Source organism: Takifugu rubripes, chromosome 3 (assembly GCF_901000725.2).
Source record: "Takifugu rubripes chromosome 3, fTakRub1.2, whole genome shotgun sequence".
NCBI classification, from domain to species: domain Eukaryota; kingdom Metazoa; phylum Chordata; class Actinopteri; order Tetraodontiformes; family Tetraodontidae; genus Takifugu; species Takifugu rubripes.
In genome coordinates, this window is record NC_042287.1 from 14,745,761 (window position 1) to 14,768,331 (window position 22,571).

The following is a 22,571-nucleotide window of genomic DNA, read 5'->3' on the forward strand; positions in this document are numbered from 1 at the left end:
AGCCAAGATGAGAGCTGGAGAGGAGGAAAATCAATCTTTGGTGGAGTTTACGTGGAGCTGTAGAAGAATCTTGTACTCTACCGCCATCTAGTGTTGAAGCAGAGTGGGGGAATGTTCCCTTTGGAACACGTTCAGATCCTTCTGACACATTTGTCTGTTGCGTTCAAGGGCAGTGTTCCGATCCGGCAGGAACACATCCGTAAAGTAGAACTTGCTGTTGATTTTTAACACCCGCTGTCATAGTTTGTGTTATTGTATTGCTATATCTCCAGAGGGGGAAGTCAACGTTAATGAATGCCTTTTGTACAAACATACATTTCTTTCGCTGAGTTTGTGACCTCCATCTCCACCTTGTGTGGCGCGTTAGCAAATCAGTGACACAAGTTTGGTTCTCGACAGACAACAGTAGAAAAAATACAGACCGAGTCCAAAATACATTTAAAGATCATTTACGTTCAAGCCGCATTTTTTACTCACTCATCTTTTACTTTCTTTAACCTTTTATCTACTCTGAGGACCCGACTGAGGCAGACTGGGTTCCGAACATTACAGGAAGCCCATATTTGGGCACAACCTGTGGTGATTTGCTTCTCAGTAATCATTAAAGGACCAGTCCTCTATTTTATTCATGCCACTGATGGGCCAGTATTCATTATACATGGCACGTTTTGTAAAGTACATCTAACATCCAACCATAGTGTTGTAAAATTGAATCATACTCCTGCTTCTTGTCCGCTTGTGCAGCATAAATAAGTGTAACCATTGCATCCTGCACGGTATATGTCTAATTGCCCGTAGAATATTTAGAATCGGGACGTGTTGCTTGTATGTAGAAGAAGCTTTATGATAAAGGCTGCTCGATGGATACGTCAGTGTTTCCTAAATTTTCCATCAGCGCTTTTGTGCGCCGTGACACACAAAAGCAGCATTTCACCATAGACTGGACTCCGTCGCCAATTATTGACACCTTTCAAATGATGTTATTGTTGTTGGTAGAATGGCCACTTCACCCATTAACTCTAGGACAAACTTTTCTGTTAAACCATCCGCAGAGGAGGGAAGTGGAAGCTTTAAAAGAGCTCGGTAAACTAAGACAAGCAGCCTTAAGCCTGCACGGAGCTGCTGCTGTCACCTCCTGACATCAGAACACTCCCTGGGTCCAGCCTTTCAGCCCCTCATCACTCGTTATCGCAGGCGAAATGTTTGTGGATGATCGCATCTTGACTCTGTTCAAAAGGAATGCCCACCACACTCTGACCTACTGGAGTGTTTTCTTCAGCTTCGGGCTCTGCATCGCCTTCCTCGGACCTACCATTTTGGACTTGCAGTGTCAGACAAACTCGACCCTGAACCAGATTACATGGGTGTTTTTTTCCCAGCAGTTCTGCTTGTTGATTGGCAGCTCGATCGGTGGCATCTTCAAAAGAACGTGAGTATTTCTTCATCCTGCCGTGTTCATTTGAGAAAACGGACCACTTAAATGTAACTTAAACAGGTGTCTCTCTCCCATTTTAGGCTCTTCAGTGCTTTGTCAGCCCTGTTTGTGTCTGCTCTCATCATCTCTGTGATATTTGCCATTATCCCTCTGTGCAAAAATGTCCTGGTGCTGGCTATCGCCATGGCGGTGTCTGGACTGGCCATGGGCATTATTGACACCATTGCCAACATACAACTTGTCTCCATCTATCAGAAGGACTCTGCTGTTTTCCTACAGGTAAAAAGAAACAACCTCTAAACCTTCATTTGTTATGAGTATTTAGCAAAAAAGCCAAGCCATGAGTTCTTTCTACAGCGATCCAGAGAGTCCTGTGTGTTTTTGACATTTTGGCAGGCTCTCCACTTCTTCATCGGGTTCGGAGCCTTGGTGAGCCCGCTGATCGCGGATCCCTTCCTGTCAGAGACCGGCTGTGGCAATCACACCGGCAACAGCACCGAGATGGTCCATCATTTCAGAAGCATGCTCAGAAACAGCCCGATCGCACAGCACAGCATCAACGACAGCCACTCGTCCGGTGAGCCGGGGGAAGAGGACTCCAACGTGCACTACGCCTTCTGGATCATGGCTCTTATTAATGTAAGACACAGGCGGCTTCTTTGTTGCGATATTCATCCCTTTTCTTCAACAGCAAAGCCAATAATGTGAATATTCCTCCTTCCCCCTCAGCTGCCCGTCCCCATCGCCGTTCTCTTCCTGATGTACCGGGAACAGTTCATTCCATGCTGCCCCAGCGGCACTCCTCGTCTCCTGGACAAGGATGAACTCGCAATGGAGAACCACCAAGGAGCCGAGGCCCCCGATGTGGAGCAGAGCGAACACTCGGCTGGAGGTGAGAACGTATCAGAAGCTGTGATGAGATGCAGGAGTCTGACTCTAACGCGACGCAGCTTTGCAACAACAGTCTGAGGTCCTGCCCTGTCACAGGTCACGGAGATATCTTTAGTTGCTGTCGGAACGATAACCTGCGCGGTCTGCCGGTGTCCTTCTTCATGATTCATATCCTCGGAGGGTTGGTGCTCTTCATGACCGATGGGATTGTGGTGAGTGAGGGTCTGCATTCCCCCAAAACCCTCCACAGAGCCTCAGAAGCTCTCTGGATGAATAAGTGTCCACTTTCTGTCCTTTCAGGGAACGTACGCTGGCTTCGTTTATACCTACGGCGTGTCGGAACCTATATCGCTGCCCCACAAGACAGCAGGTTACCTGGCCAGTATATTTTGGGCAGCAATAACTGCTGGACGTCTGCTGTCCATTCCTCTCTCGTACCGCTTCAAACCCGTGAAACTGCTCATGTTCAACCTGGTAAAATCAGCCTGCGCCGCCACGCCGCACAAGAGAGGGGAAATACGGGCCGATCCCTAATTAACGCTCTTCTCTGTGCGTGTTTGGTTTCAGGCTGGCGCCATAGTTACCGTCTTGATGCTGCTCATTTTCTACACCAGCACAATCTTCTTGTTCGTCGGGACATGTTTATGCGGGCTGTTCCTCAGCAGCATATTCCCCTGCATGCTCGCCTACACCGAAGACATCCTCGATTATCAAGGTGTCGTGGCGACAAGGAGACATATCATCGGTGTTTAGCGGTAACGGCGCCGGACTTACAAAGTGCATTTTTTGTGCAGGATGTGCCACATCGGTCCTGGTGACAAGCGCAGGGATGGGAGAGATGGTGATGCAGGTTCTAGTCGGCTCCGTAAGTGTGATTGATGTCCCGCTAAAATGGGGGAAAGGTTCGAGACTCATTTGTGTAATCTTGTTATTTCCACCCAGATCATTCAGACTGAAGGTAGCTACAGTTTCCCGCTGTGCGGAATGATCATCGCTTGCCTCGGATTCATCTTTTTCATCGGTCTCCTGCTGTTCCATCGAATGCACAGAAATTACCTCACAGGTATCGCGTGCCCAGTGTTTTCCTAGCATTTTAATTGCCCCCCCCCCCCTCCTGAATCTCTTTCTCCGTCCCATCAGGAACATCAAGAAAGTCTGCCATGGTGGAGGAACCAGCCACAGAGCAGAGCGGACCTGCCAGAACAGAACAGACAGAGAGCAGCAGTAGCTGAGAGCGGTGACGGTTGTGTTCAGTCTTTGGCTACTGTAGGATATGAGATAATGACACAATCTGTCAGCGAATGCTGTAGGTGTTTTAATAACTCCTGCCAAAAAGACCCACTCTGCTGACTGAAAATGATGTGTCCTGGTGTAAATATGGCGCTGCTGTTGGAGGCTAAACTTTTTCAAATGTTTGGTTTTTAAAGTTTTTATGTGTTTTAGAGTATCATCTGTCTACATGGTTTCATCTGTGCATTAAAAGAGACACACCCAAGCAGTGGAGCCGGTGGAGATGCTTTCTTTGTTTGGAGCCGATAAACACGCCGGAGCGAGTAAATAAATGTGTTGCCCCACCTTAAACCAGTCGCTGTGTAACTCAGGCTTTAGGATTGGGTCAAACAAGACCAGAGCCCAAAGGTGTGAGCAGGTCTGGCTGCTGTTAACTGCTGTAGATACTCCAGAGCAGAGCACCGTGCCGGGGCCGCCATCGCTGCGGCGCCGCCCATCACAGAGGACGAGCGATAACAGCAGACACAGAGTCAGACACATGTTCAACACTCTCTACATCTTGGCAGAGATTTCGAGTTTCTGCTCACATGAGCCGGAGCCAAACGTACCCAGAGACGTTGAAAGCGGTTCTGATGGTGAAGCTTGATGCTCCATCCCGTCGGCTTCCCTCGTAGGCGTGTGTCACGTCTTCGGTCTGCTCCTCAACCACAGCTTCTCCGTGTTCAATAAGCCAGAGATCTGTCATTTCACAAAGTAGCGCGCTAATGACAGCCTGAGCGCTGCTTCACGTCCTCACGAGGAGCCTGGAATTCTGTGATAAAGCCGCCCGCTGTGTTATCAGGCAGACAGACCAATATTCCCAAACACCAAAACACTCTTAATAAATATGCTTATCTCTCTTATGTGAAATTAAAAAATGAGAAAACGTTAAAGTAAACAAGTTCTCCGGCCCTCCTCCAGCCGCAAGCGCCCCGAAACCGTGTCTGGCAGAATTCCCAGTGTTATTCTACACAAGCGGAGAGTTTCACAATATTGTGCTTGAGCAAAAAAGGAAGCGGCGACATGAACGAGCTTTGGTTGATGGTTCCTTCCAGATGTCTGCTCAGCTGTGGCACAGATCCTTTTTCATGCCGTTCGCATCAGTTCAACAGCTCTGAGGCTTCCGCTTTATTTAGTTTTTAGTATAAAAATAAAGAACACTCTATGTTCTGATCCGTCTCTGGGACACACATGTAGAGGTTAAAAAAGGGGATTCTATCCAGAAAAGGGAGCAATCATTTGAAATCAACAGTATTTCTACCAGAGGATGTAGTTATCCTCTGGGTTCATAACAATATGTCCAATTAGGGTTTCTTCTTCCACCTGTTACAAGAGGTATTTTAGTTTTGGGCTTCATTAGATCAACTCAACAGGCATCATTGATTCTCTTACCCTCCAGGACATAAGAGGGAGTATATGGGGCTGTTTATTCTTCATCAGACTAAAACGTCTTTATTTAGCTCAACTCTTTTTATTAATTACCTGTTTCATGTTTCAGTTCCCTATAAAGTTATTCACGGCGGCCTCCTCCTGACAATCTGATTCACAAAGGGACAAAAGTAGCCGCTTCTTTCAGATTCAGGTCCTTTATTGTCCCACACGGGGAAATTTACAGTGCAACAATAGCAAGAGCACGCAGAGAAAAATAAGATAAAATCGAATAGAATTATCTGCAACACATTTATAGTTCTTCTTCACCTTCAGGTTCCCTGCATTATGTGGATCTATGTTTAAATATCAACGGCCTTCCATATGCTTGGTTATGGCTAAAGTATTCCAAGTCTGCTCCCAAAAACCATGAACAAGAAGTGTCGACGCTGCAGATGTGCGATGATGAATAAGCCAGACGGCTCCTGTCACGCTAAGGAGGACTGCGATATGTCACCGAGAAGGATTTGCTTTAAAATCAAAGGCATTCACTGGGTAAATGGAGAATTTATCTCATCATTTAGCTCCCATTACAGTCCAGCTTTCCTCCATCTTTAGCGCCTTCTGCAATATTTAAACAGATCTGCCGGTGTCAGCGGAAAACAACCGGGTGGAGGCCAGAAACAAAATGTCATTTAGATTTCATTTCATGGTGTCGCCTCATAAAAAAGTCAAACAAATGTCAGGGGGGCTGTTTAATTTACCCTCAGTTTAAACAAACAGTGAAGAATTCGCCAAAGAACTATCAGAGAAGTGAGCAAAGACCTATAATATAGAGCCGGTAGACGTTTTTACGTCTTATTTCAGTAAAGGTTTGGGTCCGTGTGTTTGGTCCGGCCTTTTTTGTCCTTTCCTGCATGTTGTCATGTTTGTCGCCATCGTGGTTCTATTCCTCCAGCGTGGGCTGACCTTGAAGCACCGAAGGCATAAATGCGGTTTTCACTTCCTAAACTCCGGCGGGATGTCCCTCCGCTGGACTTCTTCGGGGGGAAGTCCGCACAGAAAGAGTGAATTCGTCAACCGAATCGCAACTTGTTTATGACAACAACGTGGCCTAATGCGATCTGGGGGGCTAACCGTTGCTAAGGAGACGCTACTTGTTAACCTTTTCTGGAAAAAAAAGACTTTCAACATAAAGGATAAAGGGAGCGGCGCCACCAGGGGAGAGCGTGATTGAAATGAAAGCCCGAAGCCCATCAAAAGAGACGGGATGACGGAACCTTTGATGACAGGAACATCAGTCACCCCAGAACTGATTCGATAAATCGTGCTGTAGCGATCTGAAATGGCGGAAATCGCGGCAGATTAAATAAAGCCTGCGGAGGATACGAAGCATTAGTGGGAGGAAAATATCCCTGGACAGATAATACCATCAGAAAGGTATTGGAGTGAGGGTCAGCAAAGAAGGAATCAGGGAGGTGGCCAGAACCTCCCACACACCCACGGACCTGGGCCAGTTACACACCCATGACGTGCTGGCGTCATACAAATCAACCGTTGCACAACTACTTCAAAAGAAAAAAGAGAAGAGGAAGCGCTCAAAGATTGCACGCTTTGTTCATGTCCTCACAGTCATCCCTCCGTTTTCAACATGAGGATCTCGGACTTCTTCTGTGGTAACGGCCGTTTTGGGTAAAAACAAAGACATCAGAGAAACTTGAATGACGACACGACCGGGGAATCTCTGTCTCTTGCAGGTCCAGTCTTGTGTGTGTTCTGGCTTCCAGCGGGCACGGACCCCGCTCGTCTGTCCGCTCCAGAGGAAGTAACAGCAGCGTTAGGAGGATCTCTCACCGTCTCCTGCCGGTACGCTCACACCTACCGGGACCACACCAAGTACTGGTGCAAAGGGAAGACGTACGAACTGTGCCACATCGTGGTGAAAACGCCGAGGAACCGACCGAGTAGCAGAGCCTTCATTGAGGACTATAAGCAGAAGGGCTTCTTCACCGTCACCATGACGTCTCTGGAGGAACGTGATGAGGACCAGTACTGGTGTGTCATCTCCACATCTTGGAGGAACGTCCACACCGGTGTCAGAGTCAGGATCTCCCACCCCTCAGGGGAGATCCCGACTCATTCTGAGAGCTGCGTAGGTGAGGCTGTGTATCAGGATGTAATCTGGGATTGTCCCCCCCCCACAGTGACAACGAGGAGCACAAGCACACTAACTCCGTCAGCACCGGTGACACAATGGTGAGAATATGAAAAACCTAATGTTGATGAAACAGTAATTGAGGCTGAATAAATGCAAATATGAACAGCTTTGCCACACAAAATGACTTCCCCCCCCCCTTTTTTTCCTCCTCTAAAGTAGTTGGTGGGCAGTTCTACGTTGGATCCTCTTTATTTTACTGTTGTGCTGTTTGATATCGACACACATCTTTGAATGGAGGATAACACCTTCCAAAAACAGCACTAAATGAAGAGCTACAAGGACAAATCCCTAGTGTTTATGGCGGATCCTGACAAACTCTGGATAAATAAATACACTCAAAAAGACTTCTCTTTGCCACTCTGTCATCTTTTTACTTAACGTTTTACACGCACCAGCTTCTTTTTTAAATGTTAATCGATCTCTAGAACAATCACGTGTTCAATCACAAAAACATAAAAGGGTTACAAACATTTTAATCATTTACTTACATCATTTAAATCAGTTGTCCTGACGACTTGAGATTCAGGTGAGGACGAAAGGTGAGCGTTCGGAGGTGACGTCACCACTCCTGCAGCATCCTCGCGAGGTGGCTCCTGTCAAGTTGGCCACAGTCACCACGTAAAGTGATCCTTCAAAATAAAACTGTGGGCACACGCACGCTCGTAAACAAAGCGTATATAATTGAGTTCAGCGGGGGGGAAATAATCTGGGCAACGTTTATGGAATAGAGATGTGTTTGTGTGAACATTTTAGACTGCTCGTCCCAAGATGTAGTTTATATATTTTTCTGTTTGTTTTACTTTGAAGGCGGCTTCCGTTGATACTGTGCTTAGTTTGATAGCTGCACAAAAAGTCAGGAACTTTCAGCTTCTCTGACGGCAGCAAGTTACTGCCTGGTGGTGCCAACGCCCGGCGAAGGGAACAGCTAGCATAAATTAGCGGATATACGAAGTGATACTGGTACGTAGTCCGGAGATATTTTGCTGTCTCGTTTTACGTTAGATTACAAATGCAATTTGGGTTTATAATCCTACGTGTCTTGTGTTATAGCTGAGAATAGGGAAACCAACAGAAAGCTAGTTTATTGATTTTGGATAATATTAGCCGGCCGGTTGCTAAGCTAGCTAGCATTGTCTTGTCATTGCTAGCGCGGCGTTAGCGTAAGTTGCTAAATTGTCCACAGGCATAACGTTATTTTCCACTAGTGTTTATTTACCCGCGTTACTTAATCAGCTTATGCTAATCAAGCCCTGCCAATTGTTAAAGTTAGCCAGGGGATCAAGCGCAGAAGTGGGCTCACTTTAGCCTATCAAATACTTGTGATGATGGGGCGTGTGAGGCAACTCGTCAGTGCTAGAAAACACCGCAAACGCAGTCAAAGCTGCGGCTGAAAATAAGCGGGATGGACGTCGAAATCCCGTTTAATGACCCGCAGTTATTGATGCTCAAACCCTGAAATGACACTATCTTCCTCCTCTCTCCCAGCAAACGGCCATTCGAAGCACAGAGATGCAGACTATCAAATGTGTTGTTGTGGGTGATGGAGCGGTGGGAAAAACCTGCTTATTGATCTCATACACCACCAACAAGTTCCCTTCTGAATATGTCCCCACAGTAAGTCACTTTCTGCACAGTCGTGAAATGATCTGCACACTTTTCCTGACGAGCGATCTGCTCTTATACGACAGGTTTTTGACAACTATGCAGTAACTGTAATGATTGGGGGTGAACCCTACACCCTGGGCCTCTTCGATACAGCCGGTAAGATGTTTATTTCCCCTTCGGACAAATAACATTCCTGTTTGGAAAAGGAATGCATGGAAATAGGCAAATGTTTGTGCTGCGCTCTCTTCAGGTCAGGAGGATTACGACCGGTTACGGCCACTAAGCTACCCACAGACAGATGTGTTCTTAGTCTGTTTCTCAGTCGTTTCCCCTTCATCGTTTGAGAACGTTAAGGAAAAGGTAAGCCACTTTTTAATGTTTCCCTGCAGGTGTTGCTATATAAGGTCTCCGTTTGTACCTGAAATTCCATTTTTGGGGACGAGAACCCACAGTATCGCGACAGATCACCTGGACACAGATGATGTCACGGTGGGTTACTGGACAGTTCCAGCATCTTAAGTAGACGTTAAAAAATATGTCATGACGAGAAGCGGAACGCTGGCCCGCGTTGCGGTACAGTCCTTCTCTTTACTTTTACCTATGAATGTTACGCAAGTGAGCACAGAAGAGCTTGCTGCAAGCTAGCTGAGCAATCTGGAGGTTTGGGTTTTACTTGGAGGTTTGTGGAGTCTGACAGGATAAGTGTGTGTCATGGCGCTTTAGCTTGGGACAGTCGAGTGCAGACAACACGACTATGCAAATTAGGACAACAATGGAGTGTCGGGCTTCGACTTCCAGCAACATTCCATCCATTCATATTCCTGGGGACTTTTTTTCCCTGACAAATTATGTAATTCTTCATCAAGTTTGTACCAGATTGTGAGGCCAAAACAAATGAGGAGTGTAACCACAAATGAAGCGCGAGCTGTCAGGAGCGGGCTGCCTTTCAGGGATTCCTCTTCCCTCTTCTAGTGGGTGCCTGAAATAACTCACCACTGCCCCAAGACCCCCTTCCTGTTGGTGGGCACTCAGATCGACCTGCGCGACGATCCCTCCACCGTCGAGAAGCTCGCCAAGAACAAACAGAAGCCCATCACACCCGAGACGGCGGAAAAGCTGGCTCGCGATCTCAAGGCGGTAAAATACGTGGAGTGCTCCGCCCTAACGCAGGTAAGGTCCCTCACGGCAGCTAAAGCATGCGCACGGACACATGCGCCGCCCCGCCGTCCGCTAACCGCATCCTCTAACGCTTGTGTTGTGTGCCTCTCTTTGTCTCTCCTCCTCACTCTGTAGCGGGGACTGAAGAACGTATTTGACGAGGCTATTTTAGCCGCGTTAGAGCCCCCCGAAACTCAAAGAAAGAGAAAATGCTGTTTGTTCTGATGTCGTCCTGCGTCTCGCTTTGCCTCTAACGTCGTCTGCTGCTTAATCATCGGAACCGGATTTCTCCCCTTTTTTTCTTTCATTGTGCGACTCTGTGGCCGTTTCCTTTTCTCCCTTCTGCTGCCTGACGAGTGCCAATCTTTTTAACTCCACTTCCTGCTGTCAGCAGCTCGTCGGACTGTAAATCGACACGCGTGAGTTTGTTTGGGTTTCCTTCTGTTACCGACCTCTTCAGCAACTCCTTCACCCCACAAAGTATTAACGCTACATCCCGTCTTAGACGGACTAACAGATTTTCTACTGCAGAATCAAAATTTTCCATGAGCCTTTTCTTTTTTTCCCTTTTTTTTTGTCTTTACTCGTACATGTCGGTCATGTGATCGCGAGTATTGTATGCCGTTCATTGAATAAAGGAACATTTTGATGGCCCTGCTTCCTTTCTGCTCTGCCTTCTTTGGCTCTGTTTCCTGGATGTGAGCTCTGTTTTGAATATTTATATTTTATTTCCACAGAAAGGCTTAAAGAATGTCTTTGATGAGGCAATCCTGGCTGCCCTGGAGCCTCCTGAACCTAAGAAAAGACGTAAATGTGCTCTGCTCTAGGTCTCCTCGCACCCTTTCCCCCACATCTAGGCTAACCCTGCCGGAGAGGTTTCCTGCACACACACATTCCGACATGAACCGAGGCGTCACAAATGATCCGTGCTAACCTGAATACACATTTAGGGCGTTGAACCTTATTTTAACATTAATATTTGACGCAGTTTGTGATGATCTGATGCTAATTGAGCGGTCAGGCGGGACGCAAACACTGGCGCCACGGAAAGATATTAATAAATGATAGTTATTGACGAAACGTTCCCGTTTGACCGCGTTATGTTTAGTTCATTTTGAAGAAGTGTTCCTCAATACGAAGTGGTGGTTTGATTAAAATACCGATTTATCTGCTTAACTGTAAAATGGTTTGAGGTGCTCCAACGTAACTCTCAAATTGGGTGCAGGCGGCTGATCTTTTACTCCATTATTCCAAGACGGATGGATTCTCGTGGGCCTCGTGAGTGCAGTTTTAAAATCCAGGTCTCCCACCTGGCATTGAGCCGGATCACGAGGGAAGGGTGTAAAACGTGCGGAGGTGCGCTCTCAAACGCAGCGTTCACGCTCCCCGTGCATCCCAAATAGCCACCAGATTACGCAACAATCATTTGTCAGTGTGTGATCCCGAGTTGGACAAACGGGCGGAAGGATCCAGCGCGACTAAACGTGCCTGCATCGCTAATATGGGACTGAAGCGGCTCTTGGCCTTGAAGCTGTAAATACACTAACTTATTGACGCAAAACAAACAAACGCCACGTCCACACAGATAAACATTGCAAATGTTGATGAGTTTATTGGATTGTAACTTGCATCACAGTATTATGAATAAACCCAGAATTCAACCACTTCATGTTACTGTCTGACTTTATGGTCGCCTACATGCACATTTTCCACACAATTTCCTAAACGAAGATTAGTGCAGCTGTTGAAGGAAAAGTGCAACATTCCCGATCCAGATCCAGATCCTTCTCACCTTACAGTACCGGTGGACAGGCATCAGAGCGAGGCAGGACCATGACGTGACTCGGCGGACATGTTGAGTGGAGACACAAAGTTTGGTTTGTAGAGCAACTTTACAGCTATAAATGTAACATAACTACTCAGGACATAAGGCTGCTAGGCTTTAGTGCAAGTTTGCAATGGTAGGCAGAAGGCAGAAAGGGGGCATGGGATCATGTCCCCCCCCCGGACCAATCTGATCCCAGGGATCGGTGTCCCCCCCCGCTGGACCAATCTGATCCCAGGGATCTACGAGTCCCCCTCGGGACAAATCTCAACACAGCTGTCGGTGACACGGATTCCATACCACCCCGCCCAGAACTGCGTGTCCTTGCCTCCGTGGGTGAAGCGGATGTATCTGGCTCCCGGGCCGTAGTTCTGGAACACGTGGGTTATCTGGAAGACACGGGTCGGTCAGTCCGGAGTCGCCTTTGCACCGCCCCCCCCCCCGCGTCTCAGGCTCTTACCTGATGCCACTTCTGATCGTTCCACTGCTCAAAGTAGATCTGTCTGGGGGCGAAGGTCTTCATGGGGTTGCTTTTCCCGTCCAGCAGCTGGACGCGGATCTCGTACTCGCTGCCACAGTCCCAGCGCGGCGCGTACCTAAAGACAAACGTCTCCATTCAGCGTCCACAGGTGCTGCGCCTCACGGCCGTACTCACCAGTCCGACACCCTGATGTCCGGCTGGAAGGTGTCCATCAGGGACGGGCTGTATCCTTCTTCAGCCAAATCTATGAGCTGAGACTTCAGGCACCGTCTGCAGACACCAGAAGGTTTTGCAGATATCAGAGGAAGACTTTGGATTATTGATCAGAGAGCGGCGCCGCGTCCTTTAGGCTGGGCGGAACTCACTGATACGACGTGACAAAGTTCTTCTGGATCTTCTCGTTCGGATGTGGAAACAGCAGCCCCTCGGCGGTCCACCTGTCGCCACCGTTGGCGATTATCTCCCAGAACTTCATTTCGTCTACAGAAACCAGGACGGGACGTCATTTAGTTTTAGTCTGGGAAAATAACACAAATGTAAAAGAGCTCTCCAGCTTCTTACTGTCCCCTCTCGGATTCTTGATCAGATTTCTTCTCTTCTTGCTCAAGATGTAAAAGAGTCTCCAGTCGGAGGGCGTTTTGGAGGCGTCGCGCAGGCGGTACCCTTCCCGTCGGCATCTCTCCCTCCACAAGGACTCGCTGTCGGCCACTTCTTTCCACTGGCGGCACACTAATCGACAAACGCAGACCACCTGAGTGTGAGGGAGGTGGAGGAACATCTCCTCCAGGATGTCCAGAGGAATGGCGAAGCCCTGAAACAAAAGAAGAGAAGAGCTCAGGAACCACCTCGGACACACATCCAGGTACTGGAATAAGTTCCGGGTCCCTCAAAACTGCTTTAGTACCAGTCTAAAGTTTCATATCTGAGATTCCCCCATGTGTGGAGGAGGGGGTGGATGGATCAGTACCATGATGGGAGGGGCTCAGACTGGAAGAGGAAGGTGGGGTAACCACACAGGCACGCCCCTCTCGGGATTCGAACTCGTGACCATCCTATCGCTTCTCTCACCGGAATCGATGGGTTGACCTTAGCTCCGTTAGGCCCCCCAAGAATGATCTTTGTTGGGGGGTCGTTTCCTGTTGCTTATCTGCTACGTTGGTGCGTCACACCAGCCAGTTTGTAAAAGTAAATCGATTAACGGCGATCAAACGGCGCCGCAGTTCAAGTAAATTCCCAGTAATCGATTTAACGAGCGTCACGTCTGCAGGCCAGATGTGGATGAATTTACCTGGAAATCTGTCCCCGATTTTTCCATCTTCCTTGGAGTTGAATCCGAGCTCTGTGTGCTTCCCATATTTTTAGCCTTCCTCTTCATGCCCAGGACGGACCCAGGCTAATGACACGTCCACAGGCCCCCGGATCCAAATAAACCCCGTCGATGGAATCTTGTCCTGGAAAAGACAGCTGCTAAAATATCGCGTCGGAGTTTTGGAAAACAAAACGCGGAAGTGCGACTGGAGACGAGGACGCGCGAATAAAATGAGCCCCCGTGTGATTGTTACGGGCACCCAAATTAAAGAGGGGGGGCAGTGTCGCCACTCTCACTTTCTGTTCGATTTAAAGCCAATGATTGGCATCAGATGTATTCCGGAAATACGACCGTATCCTTATCGCTTTAACAAGGGCGGCGCTCGTTTTTAATGGAAAGACACTCGAGGTGGGACGGGGGTGCGGAGCTACCGAGGCCGTCTGCTTTAACCCCTCTAGTCGACTCCGCCAACTCGTATGAGCTCCGGTGTACGCCGTGCGAGATTTCAGCGCCCCCCCCAAGCATTTCCACTGGATGACGTCACCGCGGACGCTGGGCGAGGACAGAAGGGTCAAGCCCGGGTTAAAGCTCCAGACAGTTTAGGAGAAATCTACCTTTTTTAGTGCGAGAACCTGGCTTTAATCCGTTGATTTTATACTTTAGATCAGTTAAACTCTAATTCGAGTTTGTCAAGTTTGAGGTTACTCCAGTTATGTTTAAATTAACAACCTTAACACCAAATCCCATTAAAATTTGGCCAAAAAAGTCCCCAACATTTCCAGTTTTCGTTTCGTTTTCACCCGCTTATCCGGGTCGTGGGGGCAGCAGCTTCAGGAGGGATGCCCAGACAGCCCTCTAAAGGGAGGTGTCCGGAAGGCATTCTTCCACAGTAAGAAGGAAAAACTATGATAAAAACATCAAGGTTCCTCATCAGTTGCCATAGTGAGTCTGTTCAGCACTGCATACTTTTAGCGAAGGAACATTTTTTGCATTTCATTGTAAATGAGAGACAACCCATAATGAAACAACCTTTGCATTGAAAGTAAAGAGAAAACTGAAAGAGCTGCTGTTAAAGGTAATTCCCAAATCCTTGCACACCATTGATCAAACACACCCTTGAGGAAGTTCATATTTGAATCTCAAATCTCCTCTCACTTGTTCTACAGTTCAGGAGGAGTCACGTGGAATTGCTGGTAAAATTACCTTTAATTCTGTAAAGTGTTGATAACGTGTTGAACTGTTTTTGTAGCTGTGGTTAACAGTGTTTTGTTGGTATGTGCAGGTGTCCCGTTGCCCTGGAAACCACCACACACAGCAATGTAACAAAGGGTACAGCAGATCTGTTTGGAAAAGCCCCTTTGAGTAATCGGCAGATTTCACACCAAGGACAGAAGGGGCTTTTCCAAAAACTACAGCCATAAATAAAGAGGCAGAGGACAGGATGGAGAAGCAGAATTTTGACACAACTGTAACGACGACAGTGATTTGAAAACATTCTATCCTTTTATTACAGTTTGTATTTTTACAGGTCAGAGGCAACCCCGTGTGACGCCGGCTTCTGTTGTCATTGTTGCAATAAAACGGGTGAATTGTGTATCTAACATATGACTTTTCCAATATTTCAAATCTAAATTGGCTTCTGGTGTGAATAAAAAGGTGACATAAAATCTACATTCGCTGCGGTCCTGAGGCGCGGCGAAGTGCCCGAGACGTGAGTTATTGCTCTCATTTTTGCTGCTGTGCAATCATTTCACCACGTACAAATGTCCCCGGATCCATATCGCCTTTAAACAATCCAGACTTTGAATGTTATTGATCATCTGGTTTGACTGGGAGTCGGCTACAATCAATCACCAAAGCCTTTAGACGGGATTTATAGAAAATGAATGATTAAAAATTAGTTGGCTTTAATGAAGGAATTGTGAAAAATCAATGGGAACAATCGGGCCTCAACTCTGCTTTCTGTATTTACACACACTAAAACAATCATTAGCCTTCGCCTGCTTCTATTTATAGTAACCTGAGAGCTCATCTCAGCCCAAACAAGAAATATGTTCCTTAATCCTGTTTGTTTCTTTGCTTCTTTTCCTTCCCGAGTGCTATAAAACACTTGGGATCCACTGTGACCTGTGCAAAATGCTGGATAATTAACGCTGAGCCGAGGTTGTTTACATCCATCTGCTGGTTGTTAGCGGGATTATTAAAAAAAAAAAGAAAGAATGCTGGATGGATTGTTTTAGGGACAGAAGGAAGAACACATTAAATTTTGGTGCGGGTCCAGGAATTTAATTTGAAGGGGGCTGCTGGGCTTTGGCACAGACGTGTTCTCCTGAGTGCTATTCAGGCTTTATAGTTTTACCACCTCATCTTTGTATGGCTTTTACTCGTCAATATTTCACATTTATATTAAACATCGTCAACCTGGTCAATTATCAGATTTGTTCAACTGTGTTTTTATGCCCCCACAAAGAGGCTTTGCAGAGCCCGAGGGAATATTTTAAACTAGGCATACATGAAAAAAGCATATTTGGTGACCAAATACCTCAAAAATGCTCTAAAGTGTCTAAATTTTGAGATCATTTTCATTTTCCTGGGAAGAAAATCAGTAGCCAACTCTGTTTTCTGCCCACAGCTACCGTTTAGTAACAGAGTTCTTAAATAACAACAGCGTTTAGATCCTTGAGACAACTCTTATAACTACATTGATTGATCTGTGATTCACACATTCATACCGCGTAAATGTTCACGACAGAATAATCTCAAACTTTAACTGAAACTAACCCCCCCCCCTCGGTCAGAGTTCAAAGGGGTTTAGCAACACGACTGATTTTAATTACATGACAAAAACACAGAGATGCATTCATGTCATCACTTCAGGCACTGCAGTTTGTGTACAACACGGTACAGATCATAAATTACACGCCATACCATAATAGACACCGAGAATCACCAGGAGATCATCAAGCCGCAGCCGTGTCCATCGATACTGAATCATCGTGGATCCAGTCTCACCTTTTTAACTCTGCATATTTAAATGGATTCAAACACAAAAGGGAGAAAGCACAATAACTGAGTAACAACTTTAATGTGTCGTATCTAAAAGTGGCTCCTGGATCTTGTGTCCAACAGCTTCGAGATGCGTGCATCGTTATGGTCGCGGAGGAGCTCCTATGTGTCTGCATCGATCCTGTGAGCTGCATGTTGGGAAACAACAAGAACCAAACTTAGTTACGCCACAGATGCAGGCAGGTGTATTCTTCTCCCTGAGGACGCTGCTGTGTGACACCCCAGGCTTACACTGCTTTGGTATCCTGAGGGGTTCTGTGTCTCCAGACACCACCTGATGCATGACTCCACGGAACTGATACAGCACCTTCAGGCTCTTCTCCTCCCCCACGCAGGGGTCGTAGAATCCTGGGAGTCCTGACTGAAAGGAGGAGCCGCCGTCAGACAGCCGGACCGGAACATCGGGCAGAACGGTGACGTCGTGCCTTCCTTACCTTTGTGGCCTCGGTGAGGATGAGTTTAGAGTCTTTTACCAGACACTGCAGCGGCACCGTCACATCAATGACCTTTGCCCTCTCGTGCCTTCTGCTGTTGTCCGTCACAAATTTGCCGTACCAGGCGTTGAGGATGATGAGGCCTGGTTTAAAACGGCGGCGTTAAAAAACAGTGTGAAGCAACCAAAACCAAACATAATACTGTGTTATTTTAATGCCTTTCAAGATGCCACATCATTTTTTTTTAATTGGGCTGAAGCAACTCCAGCATGCCGAATTTATTTACAGCCATATTAATATAAAAAAGGACAGCACATTCATTTTAATTGCTACATAAACAACATCCCCTTTATGGAATGGCGATTAAGTAAAGAACAACAGCTGCGTGTGTAATTACACACACAGCTATTAACTGCTGCTTTATACGTGCAACTTTAGGGCACCGGTGATGACAGTAGGACCAAAGCAACCCTAGAGTGACAGATGTCACGGACCAATAATCTCAAGATAACTCCCCGGATGAAAGAGGGCCCCGTCTGCTGCGCTTATCCCAACTAATTAAACAGAATCATTTATCACTGCTGAAAACAGGAGGTGGAAATCCACTAAACTCTAATTCCTCCAAGTTTCACAAGCTACTTAATAAGGTCTTTTAATATACAATAGACTAATCCAGAAGACAAAAACGGTCTATGCTCCATCTCAGAAATAACAGGACTCAAAGCCTTCAATCTACAACCCACGGCAAACAAACAGTTGGGCAACCTGCTTTAAAAACATTATTCTCAGATTAGCCTGTCGCTAAACTGCTTCTGATCTTACCCATTCTAGCCTCCTCGGCTTCAATAATCCTGCGCACAGACTCCTGCATGAGCAAGACCTTTGGAGATGAAAAGGCCCAGAGAGGAAGGAAGAGAGAACCGGTGAGTTTTTACATCGTGTGGATTATTGGGATTTCATTACGATTTAGCGTCTTATCTCCTCCTATCTCAGCCCCTTCACCGACGACCCCCGAATCTCTTCATTTAATGCTCAACCCTCATGTAGGGCTGATTTGAACACGTAAGCAAGTCAAATGCTCACAGATGCTTCTGCCTCCTGCTTCTTCTTGGCAATGTTTGAGGCTGCGCTCTCCCGCTGCTTCTCCAGGTCTCTGTTGAATTCCAAGATAAATGAAGCAATAAAACAACCTCCTAAAGTCACAATAACATGCTTGATGTGGCTCCCAACTATGACTCAGGTCTTACAACAACAAGTGAGTGCAAAGTCTGTCTTACTCTTCCTTCTGCGCTCGCATGTAGGGCTGAATAACGAGCCGCTGGATGGCGAGGTAGAAGACCAGCGGTCCAACTGTAGCGTAAAATATGGCGCTCGGCAGGAGCTGGTCAGTGAGGTGAACGGGGAAGAAATACGTCTGGCTGGCTCTGTTCAGCCTGCAAATAAAGTTGGTTTCATTGCTGATATCTAAAAGGCCATTTGGGAGAATTCTAAAGAAGATTTGTGCCCGATTTTAAAGATAATTATGTACAGAATAACAGCCTGGGTGTCTAATGGCGTCCTGTTTCCTCTGATGCTTTGAAAGATCTGAGTATTTTAAGGTCTTCTGTCTTAAAATGCAACAAAATAACATTACATAGACAGGAAAGGTTAAAATTACATTACAGATTACAGAGAAAAGCTCAAAAACGATCTCAGGATATTTTGGTTATGGGTGTGGTAACTATGGTAACAGGAAATATTAACATCAAGATCAAATATCAACACTTAATTATTAACTGCAGCCCAATAAAATATTTGATGGGAAAGTGATCAGTGTGTTAACAATGTTGTTGCGTTGTAACACCGAGACAAATTTATGCTTCTTGCTGTACATGAAAACAAATAAACACATACTTTAAAAACTGCCGCGTAAACGTAAGACATCAGGATGTCATTAAACTGCATTTCACATGGTATTAAGTACTTTACGGCCAGTAAAGGACTGGGAACTTAATTACACTGCCATTAATTTGGTTTTCAAAGTAAAGAATTTATCGTATCAGAGTGGCCGAAAGGACGGCTCCCTTAATGACGGCGGTGATGCCACGGCAGCAGCGTGCCAGAAGAGCCTGGCACCTACTCCACAAATCCACCACTTACTTGATCTTGAGGGAGACGCCTTGGGGTACTCCCACACTAACGGTAGCTCCCAGGGTGCTGTGTCGACTGATCTTCCTCTCAGCTCCGTACTCCACCACGGTGCCAAAGAAACCTGATCTGCAACCAGGGAAAAAAGCAAAGTCACTTCCACTTCACACGAATAGGCAGAAATATGGTGGATGTGACTGTTTTTGCTGCTCTAATAGCAACGTGTTGCAAATCAAAGACAGAAAATAAACATAGAATTCTACCCTCCTCCTTTTATTTGAGGACATACTTTACTGAGCCCTTAATCTTTGTCTGGTCATCATCCTGGAACTTATACTGGTAGCTCATCATCACAAAAGTGTGAGGAAGGCCGAGCTGCAAATAAGAAAAGACAGAAAATGGCAATTTTAATGTCTTGGCAAAAAGGAAAATCAAATCGATCTGCTGGCTGCCAACCTGCACTGCAAAGGTGAAGTGGCTGCTCTTGGTGTCTCGGACTACGCTGGTGTTCATAGAGGACTGGATCCCCCAGCGCCACTGCAGATACCCCATGGTGTTCTTATCTAGGTGACGGGCCAGCACTGTGGTAAACCCAGGACGTACGCCCCGGGATGAAAACTGGAGTCCACACTGAGCCGTCACAAAGCTGATTCAGGAGAGAAAGAGGTTAAAGTCAGACCCAGAACAATGATGCCTTTTCTCTGCTTCCCACACCTACCATCGTGGCGTTAGATTTCGGAATATCTTCATTCCAAAGAGAGGTCCGTGTGTGTCTCCGGCGCCAAGCTCGACCTGTATTCACACATGTATGGATTCACACGTTAGGTTGTCGCTGCATGCGGTACCAGACAGCCAAAGTGAGTCTGAGACAGAGAAGGAGACACAATCAATAGATGCTGTAGCATTTATACCTCTCCCCAGCCATTAGCCGACGTGACCCTTCTCAAGGCTAGATTAATGGTGCCGCCTCCATTTCCATTGTGCGTTGACAAGGAACCAGACAAAATCGCTGTGTCTTTTGTGGTGAGAGGAGCCTTCAGTGACACGAACAGGAGCCGTTACCGTCCATCTCTGTACAACCCACACTTAAAAAAGTCAAGATGAATGAAGAGGAATATCACCTCTATGGATTGTGATATGTGCATCTTGTTGATTTCCAAATGGGGGACGCCGCCTCCCACCATGTCTTCATAGTCTTCTTCATAGCGGTCAAAGAGATCTGTGGCATCAATCCCCACACTAATAGTTCCCTGCAAACAACAGGGTCAGCCATTTAGGTTCTGTCCATCGTTGACATGTGTAGAGCGCACCAGTGCCTTCCAATCAGTTCAGCGAGTCTAACATTAAGGTTCCCCAAATATACCTTTGGGTTGGTCCTTTGCTGTAGCCTTCTCTCCTCTCGCTCTTTCTGAAGACGCTCATACTCATCTCGAATCTCAGCGGGGGTTCTTTTTCTTTCCACAACCTGAAGGTAGAAGATATGGCATGGATACAAAGGAAATGGCTTCACAGGTGGCAGGAAAATACGTTGAAACAGGATTATAGGCTATTTTAGAGTCTTTTTTAAGGGTGAAAAGTACTCTAAATCTGGGAGCACTATCAGAAATGAGTGGCCCTTGCGGTCCATAATATGTTTACCTCCCATCCATCGACATCGAGTCCTCGCTTGCCATAGATGTCATAGATTGCTCGGGCCTGTGGGTCACTTAGAACTAGAGAGAATAAGAACTGCTTCTTAAGACCTTGCAGGTGTACTAACAAAACCAATATATCGTGTTTTAAAAAATAATTTCATGTGATTAAAAGGGGAGTTTTCCAACCTTCATAAGCTTCATGTACTAGGTTAAAAAGCTGTTCTGCTTGGCGTTTTAGATCGGGGTCTCGATGTTTATCGGGGTGATACAGCATGCACAATCTCCTGTAAGCAACCTTCAGCTCATCCTGCGTTGCCTGAACATTTGATTGGAGAAAATTAAAAATCAGTAAAATTCTAAAGTACATGAAATACAAATGCATCAACTCTTCTGTGGAGGATGTACAGACAACCTAACTAGTTTACATGCTGGGTTTAACGTTCCAAACAGTAATTTGTAATTAGACAGGTATGAGGTATGACTGGAGGCAATAAACCAACAGTTCATGTTTTAGAAAAGTTATTGATAGAATGAAAATAAAAACTTAAATTGCAGCACTTTTAGCCACCTCGATTACCATGTCGCAAGATGCATATCCAAACAGCCTTTTCTCTTTTACACGACATCTGGAAGGATCTGATCAACTAAACCTGAAGTAAAGTTGTAGCACTGGCTAGTTAGCGACGTACACTGAGAAAGAGTTAACATTAAAACTGGAAAATAGTTGCCTGTTGGTTAGAACTGGCTGCAATTTTTAATCAAATTAACACCCGATACTGCATCTTTCGCCTCACCTCACTACGTCAGTTCGTTATGTTGTTATCTGGCGAACTTTTGTCATGACATGTCTCGGACTGCAGAAAAGTTCCCACAGAAACCAATGTCGAGGGTCACAAGCTAGCTACCTAGCTAGCATTACATGTGGTTATACAAACAACAATGAACTGTAAAGCAACCGCTGCTTACAAATCACCCTCTGCCTTCACCAACACTATCATCCAATAAACCATAGCTGTAAGTTATACCTCTCTTCTGACGTTTAGGAGGGAATAATAATCATCATTACGGATCTCATCATCGTCCAAGGGAGACGCCATATTTACTCCCCGGTCATCTTTTCTTCGTGCCGCTTAGGTCGCTCATTGATCGCGCTGTTGGTGATCTACCGCCCCCTAGTGTAGCGGATGAATACCCGATCAGATGGCGTTAATCCCTTGACAAGCCGGTCATTTCCTCACATATTGAGACTTACACCCGAAGTATAGTAAATATTTAGGTAGTAGTAACGCAAGGTTACATAACAGTGAATCAATGCCTCTTGGCTCTGATCTTTGGACGATTAAAGGTTAAAATCCTTCCGAATTCCGGAACCAAATGTGGATCGTCTGTTCATCTGTTGGCCATTCATCATTTCCTGATAAATTCTTTTAAATCTTGTCATAACTTTTCAAGTTAGTTTGTTCAAAAACAGACAATAATCCATATAGACTAACATTTTTACGAGGTTTATAATATTTTAATTCTGTCCCTGTATCAAAAAGCTACATTCTGTGAGGGATATTTTTATCAAGTTTGCGGCGATTAATAAAAACTGTAAACTGAATCAGTCAAACCAAATCAATGTATGAATCAATGAATCAATGAATCAATGAATCAATGAATCAATCAATCAATCAATCAATCGGAGTCCAGGCCTTCTGTGACGTTGCTCTCTGCTGTCTGCAGAGGAGCTGTCCTTTCAGCACCACCTC

General features: G+C 46.1%; 5 protein-coding genes and 1 long non-coding RNA gene across 10 annotated transcripts; 4 read left to right on the forward strand and 2 right to left on the reverse strand.

Annotated features, from left to right (window-relative positions):
* Positions 1–1,082: 1,082 nt before the first annotated feature.
* mfsd4ab (major facilitator superfamily domain containing 4Ab) lies at positions 1,083–3,829 on the forward strand. The gene is made up of 10 exons (XM_003963505.3): positions 1,083–1,429; positions 1,516–1,714; positions 1,832–2,074; positions 2,165–2,327; positions 2,423–2,538; positions 2,627–2,800; positions 2,894–3,041; positions 3,121–3,191; positions 3,269–3,389; positions 3,467–3,829. The coding sequence occupies exons 1-10, from the start codon at positions 1,200–1,202 to the stop codon at positions 3,556–3,558; spliced, it is 1,557 nt and encodes a 518-aa protein (XP_003963554.1). The 5' UTR covers positions 1,083–1,199; the 3' UTR covers positions 3,559–3,829.
* A 2,164-nt stretch (positions 3,830–5,993) lies between these two features.
* On the forward strand, positions 5,994–7,525 carry LOC105416288 (CMRF35-like molecule 3). Of its 4 annotated transcripts, none has more exons than XM_011602681.2 (4): positions 5,994–6,639; positions 6,721–7,018; positions 7,168–7,219; positions 7,341–7,525. In XM_011602681.2, the coding sequence occupies exons 1-4, from the start codon at positions 6,615–6,617 to the stop codon at positions 7,410–7,412; spliced, it is 447 nt and encodes a 148-aa protein (XP_011600983.1). In that variant the 5' UTR covers positions 5,994–6,614; the 3' UTR covers positions 7,413–7,525. The 4 variants fall into 4 exon arrangements, with proteins under 4 accessions (XP_011600983.1, XP_011600984.1, XP_029690194.1 ...); XM_011602682.2 differs by having other exon boundaries at positions 5,995–6,639; positions 7,338–7,477; XM_029834334.1 differs by having other exon boundaries at positions 6,009–6,639; positions 6,721–7,219.
* Positions 7,526–7,994: 469 nt separating this feature from the next.
* On the forward strand, positions 7,995–11,608 carry LOC101073733 (cell division control protein 42 homolog). Of its 2 annotated transcripts, none has more exons than XM_003963453.3 (6): positions 7,995–8,141; positions 8,667–8,795; positions 8,870–8,942; positions 9,037–9,146; positions 9,759–9,956; positions 10,682–11,608. In XM_003963453.3, the coding sequence occupies exons 2-6, from the start codon at positions 8,691–8,693 to the stop codon at positions 10,769–10,771; spliced, it is 576 nt and encodes a 191-aa protein (XP_003963502.1). In that variant the 5' UTR covers positions 7,995–8,141; positions 8,667–8,690; the 3' UTR covers positions 10,772–11,608. The 2 variants fall into 2 exon arrangements, with proteins under 2 accessions (XP_003963502.1, XP_011600985.1); XM_011602683.2 differs by lacking the exon at positions 10,682–11,608 and adding an exon at positions 10,080–10,601.
* Positions 11,533–13,856, reverse strand: LOC101066414 (F-box only protein 6-like). The gene is made up of 6 exons (XM_003963506.3): positions 13,539–13,856; positions 12,812–13,061; positions 12,616–12,730; positions 12,425–12,520; positions 12,230–12,365; positions 11,533–12,158 (listed from the first exon to the last, which is right to left on the reverse strand). Exons 1-6 carry the CDS (start codon positions 13,623–13,625, stop codon positions 12,012–12,014), a joined length of 831 nt encoding a protein of 276 aa, XP_003963555.2. The 5' UTR covers positions 13,626–13,856; the 3' UTR covers positions 11,533–12,011.
* Positions 13,857–14,051: 195 nt separating this feature from the next.
* On the forward strand, positions 14,052–15,230 carry LOC115249248 (uncharacterized). The gene is made up of 3 exons (XR_003887956.1): positions 14,052–14,634; positions 14,726–14,752; positions 14,842–15,230. It is a non-coding gene; the product is annotated as an uncharacterized lncRNA (long non-coding RNA).
* A 1,098-nt stretch (positions 15,231–16,328) lies between these two features.
* On the reverse strand, positions 16,329–22,003 carry dnajc11a (DnaJ (Hsp40) homolog, subfamily C, member 11a). The gene is made up of 16 exons (XM_003963454.3): positions 21,846–22,003; positions 21,007–21,136; positions 20,825–20,898; positions 20,550–20,651; positions 20,308–20,436; positions 20,098–20,220; positions 19,905–19,978; positions 19,643–19,832; positions 19,476–19,561; positions 19,199–19,315; positions 18,337–18,492; positions 18,143–18,212; positions 17,882–17,939; positions 17,060–17,202; positions 16,857–16,986; positions 16,329–16,753 (listed from the first exon to the last, which is right to left on the reverse strand). Exons 1-16 carry the CDS (start codon positions 21,915–21,917, stop codon positions 16,728–16,730), a joined length of 1,680 nt encoding a protein of 559 aa, XP_003963503.2. The 5' UTR covers positions 21,918–22,003; the 3' UTR covers positions 16,329–16,727.
* Positions 22,004–22,571: the final 568 nt, after the last annotated feature.